Below are 4,554 nucleotides of genomic sequence, written 5' to 3'. Positions count from 1 at the left end.
GTTTAAGCTTAAACTGGAGCTTAAACGTTGGAAGCATCCTAGAGGCACAAGCTCGAGCACGTTTAAGCTCCAGTTTAAGCTTAAACTGGAGCTTAAACATTGGAAGCATCCTGGAGCAATTCCCTTCCTGGCATTTAAGTTCCAGTTTAAGCTTAAACTGGAACTTAAATGCCACAAATGATATCCAGGCTTCCTTCATTGATTTTTGTTGCTTCTTTGCCTAGCCTCTTCTTCCCTGAAATCATCCAAACAACTGCATCAAAGTCTTGCTAAAATTCATGAGAATTCTTCCATTCATAGCATTCAAAGAATATAACTAAAAACTCATGGAATTTGCATCAAAATCTTCATGTTTGAATGATTTAAGACAAGCATGACTATTTGGCCCAAATGATTACTTAAGGCTCAAGAAAATGCATAAAACAACTAAAAATAAAAGAAAAAGGCTAGTGAAACTAGCCTAAGATGCCTTGGCATCACTTGTGCAACAAGGCTAAGGTAGTATTTGAGGACAGCAGTCCAGACTGGGTGAACCCAGGGAAGCCGGTCACACTTGAGCACATGGTCCATACCTCACTTGCTCAACAACTAAGAAGGCCACATATAGGAAGGCACAGAGCCCAGCAAGAAGTTCATCAAGAGGAGTATCATCAGGGAGATTACCAACAAGAAGAGCAACACAACCCGGCCAACCTCAATATGAGTCATATCTTACATGCCATTGAGGATTTGGAGATGAAACATATGGAGGGACAAGAGCAAATACTTGCCATGCAGTCCAAATGGATTAAGCAACAAGAAGAGTGGCAGAAACAACACATGGAGCAGCAACAGAGCAATATTCACACCTCACTCAAGCCATACACCAAGTAACAGAGAGGCAAGAGTGTCAAGACAAACGCTTTCAAGAGCTCAATCAGCGGCAATTAGCTCAGATGAAATCATTTAATGAGTTTAGCGTGCTGAATGAAGGAAGGCAGTTGCATAGAGAGGAATTCAGTGTAAACACTCAAGCCAGATTGAGTTACATGTCAGATAATATGCACCACCTACATTATGCCATTCCCACCTATGAGGAGGTCCAAAAAGGGTTTGTTGAACGAGAAGAAGGGAAGGTAAAACAGCAGAAGGAAACTCTGAAGAAAAAGATGGAAGATGCTGCGTTCTGGAAGAAACTACTTGGAAAAGGCAAAGGGAGTGGGAGCACAAGCACTCAAGAAAAGCACCAAGAGGACAAGCATGGAGGGGAGCATGAGCAACCACATGAGTAAAAGGTGGTGGAGCTTCTTTCTTGGTTTTTAGTTTCTATGCTTTAAATAAGGAGGATCTTGTATGAAATAGAACATGCCTCCATAGTATCTAAACAACTTTCAATTATGCATTCTAAGTTTTCAAATTAAGAAGTCAGTGCCTACTAGCATTTATGTTACTGCATTCGTATCTTTACTTATTGTATGCTTGTCTTTTAAATCAAATGAAAAGAGAATGTTTTATGTTTTAAAAGAGCAGAGTAGAGTTCATAATGTGAAAGTGCATTCATGAATCTTTGGGGGTAATCATAAGTTAGCTAAGTTGGTTCAACCACAAGGTTAGGATGACAACTATCTATCCTGAATGCTTTACTTTTGATATACCCATGAGACTAAGATAACAACAAGATCCTAATAAGAAAAAAGAAAGGGAAAGAACAATGGAAGTGAAAAACAAAAGAAAAAGAGTAAGCAATAAGGCTAGGCACCAATGGTTTGCCTTAAGACATGTGTCTGTGACCCTAGGACATGTGTCTGTGGTGCTCCTGTGTGGGGGATCTACTTGGATGAATAAGCTCATTGGGGTGCTTCATCACCTGGTAACTTGGGTTAACTAACCCGGGATTATCAGCTGAAAATCCACTATCAAGAGTAACCCTCACCACAAAGCACTTAGTAACCCGAAGAGGTGCTGGACACCAAGGTCTGAAGGAAAGAAAATAAATAAACTATATGCCTGTGGTGTGTATGTATGGGGGAGAGACTTGAGCAAGAAAGTCCTTAGGGGTGCTTCAACACCTAGCACCTTGAACCAACTGGTTCGGGAGTGTTGGCTGAAAGCTTATCCTAAAGAGTTGCCCCCTTACAGAACACTTAGCCTAAATAACACAAACAGCCCTTGAAATAACAATAAAAGGATCAATAAATACAGGTCTCATAGGACATAACAAAGTGAGTAATTTAGGAGATGATAAAGGTCTGAAAGCCAGTAGTGGAATGAACCTAAGTTGCTATGCATGAAACCACCATAAAATCAGTAATATGACTTCCACAAGAATGACTCATTTCTCTGGAGATTCCATTCATCATTCTCTTGTTCCAGTACTTGCTTAGGGAGAAGCAAGCTTTAAGTTTGGTGTTATGATGCCAGGGCATTTTGGCCAGTTTCACTGACCTTTTCTTTACTATTTTTAGGTAATTTCATGCATTTTCTTAGGAAATAAGTTAGTTTTGGGCAAATATTCACTCAGACCTTGATTCAAGCAAACTTTGTGCATTTTACATTATTTCATGAGGATTTTACATGATTTTTATGACAAAATTGTATATTGCATTACCCTTGACTTGGACTAGAACTTTGATACACTCTATTGCTTGATTTCAGGACCAAAGGAAGCAAGGAATGGGAGGTAACTTGAAAAGTTAAGGAGAAAAGTAATTGCCAAAAATACTCTCAAAAGCCATCAATGCCCACATTAAAGAGTCACGTTAACTAAGTTAACGTGAACTCTAACGTGGAGAGGAGAAGTTGAGCCAACGTTAGTGACACTTAACATTGTCACTAACGTTGGCAATAGCTCACAAATGGCCACGTTAGAAGCCACGTTAACCTAGTTAATGTGGCCTTTAACGTTATAGGGGGAAGAGAAGCCAACGTTAGTGACACTCAACATTGTCACTACGTTGGCCTAAGGTGCAAAGAGCCACGTTAACTCTCACGTTAACTTGGTTAACGTGGGAGCTAACGTAAGAGAAGGAGAATTTTCGACAACATTAGTGACACTCAACATTGTCACTAACGTTGGATCAACCACATAACCCCCAAGAGCCACGTTAACTTCCACGTTAACGTGATTAACGTGGAAGCTAACGATGAGGAATGAAGTATGAGCCAACGTTAGTGACACTCAACATTGTCACTAACGTTGGGATGGCTAAGAATGGCCACGTTAGAAGCCACATTAACCGAGTTAACGTGGACTCTAACGTGAGACCTAGGGGCACACTCGAACGTTAGTGACAATGTTGAGTGTCACTAACATTCTCGAAGGTTGGCAAAGGCCACGTTAGAAGCCACGTTAACCTAGTTAACGTGAGCTTTAACGAAGCCAGAAGGGGCACACTTGAACGTTAGTGACAATGTTGAGTGTCACTAACGTTCTCGAAGGCTAACAAGGCAACGTTAAAAGCCACGTTAACCCAGTTAATGTGGGCTTTAACGTGAGGCAAAAGGGGTGCATGGCAACGTTAGTGACAATGTTAAGTGTCACTAACATCTTCGAACTTGTATTTTCACTAAATATTAAACACCCCTAACGTCTTGAGCTAAAGTCTCTGCCCACTTCACACTTTCTCTTTGCAAGTAAGCCAAGCCCAAATGAAGAAAGGAACTGCTTCAAACTCAAAAATCCAAAGGCCCAAGACTTGAAGAACTAACTAGAAGCTGAGAAGAGTAGTATATATAGGAATAGTTTTGAAATAGAGAAGGGGCTTTTTGGGGGAGAGCTGGGAGAGAACTACTCTCTGTATCTTTACTTTCTCTGCACTTCTAGTTTATGATGTATTCTCCATCTTTGATTTTGATTTCTAGAGCTATGAACAACTAAACCCCTTTCATTGGGTTAGGGAGCTCTGTTGTAATTTGATGGATCAATACTAATTTTCTTGTTCTTCTCTTTCTTCTCTTTTGATTTTACTTGAAAGCTTTCAATCTTCATCCAATTGGATAGTGATCTTGGAAAAGAAGCTATTCAAACATGGATTTCTTCGGATCCTTGAAAGAGGAATGAAGAGATTAGCTAGAAATGCTTTCTCATGCTGGACCAAATTGAGTGTGGATGGTGATGAGCGGATAATTTGTACGCTTTTTGGCATTGTTTTTAGTATGTTTTTAGTATGATCTAGTTAGTTTTTAGTATATTTTTATTAGTTTTTAGTTAAAATTCACTTTTCTGGACTTTACTATGAGTTTGTGTGTTTTTCTGTGATTTCAGGTATTTTCTGGCTGAAATTGAGGGACCTGAGCAAAAATCTGATTCAGAGACTGAAAAGGACTGCAGATGCTGTTGGATTCTGACCTCCCTGTACTCGAAGTGGATTTTCTGGAGATACAGAAGCCCAATTGGCGCGCTCTTAATGGCGTTGGAAAGTAGACAACCTGGGATTTCCAGCAATATATGATAGTCCATACTTTGCCCAAGATTTGATGGCCCAAACCAGCATTCAAAGTCACCCACAGAAATCCCAGCGTTAAACGCTGGAACTGGCACCAAAACGGGAGTTAAACGCCCAAACTGGCACAAAA

The 4,554-nt window shown here is 40.2% G+C and overlaps 1 protein-coding gene across 1 annotated transcript; it reads left to right on the top strand.

Moving 5' to 3' along the window:
- The first annotated feature begins 465 nt into the window (after window positions 1-465).
- Window positions 466-1,271, top strand: LOC107473949 (uncharacterized). Its single transcript, XM_016093544.1, has 2 exons — window positions 466-869; window positions 959-1,271. The coding sequence occupies exons 1-2, from the start codon at window positions 466-468 to the stop codon at window positions 1,269-1,271; spliced, it is 717 nt and encodes a 238-aa protein (XP_015949030.1).
- The last annotated feature ends 3,283 nt before the right edge of the window (window positions 1,272-4,554 follow it).

The sequence above is a fragment of the Arachis duranensis genome, chromosome 2, assembly GCF_000817695.3.
Source record: "Arachis duranensis cultivar V14167 chromosome 2, aradu.V14167.gnm2.J7QH, whole genome shotgun sequence".
Classification (NCBI taxonomy): domain Eukaryota; kingdom Viridiplantae; phylum Streptophyta; class Magnoliopsida; order Fabales; family Fabaceae; genus Arachis; species Arachis duranensis.
The sequence above is the reverse complement of the archived record's forward strand: the minus strand, read 5'-3'. Positions and strand labels throughout refer to the sequence as shown.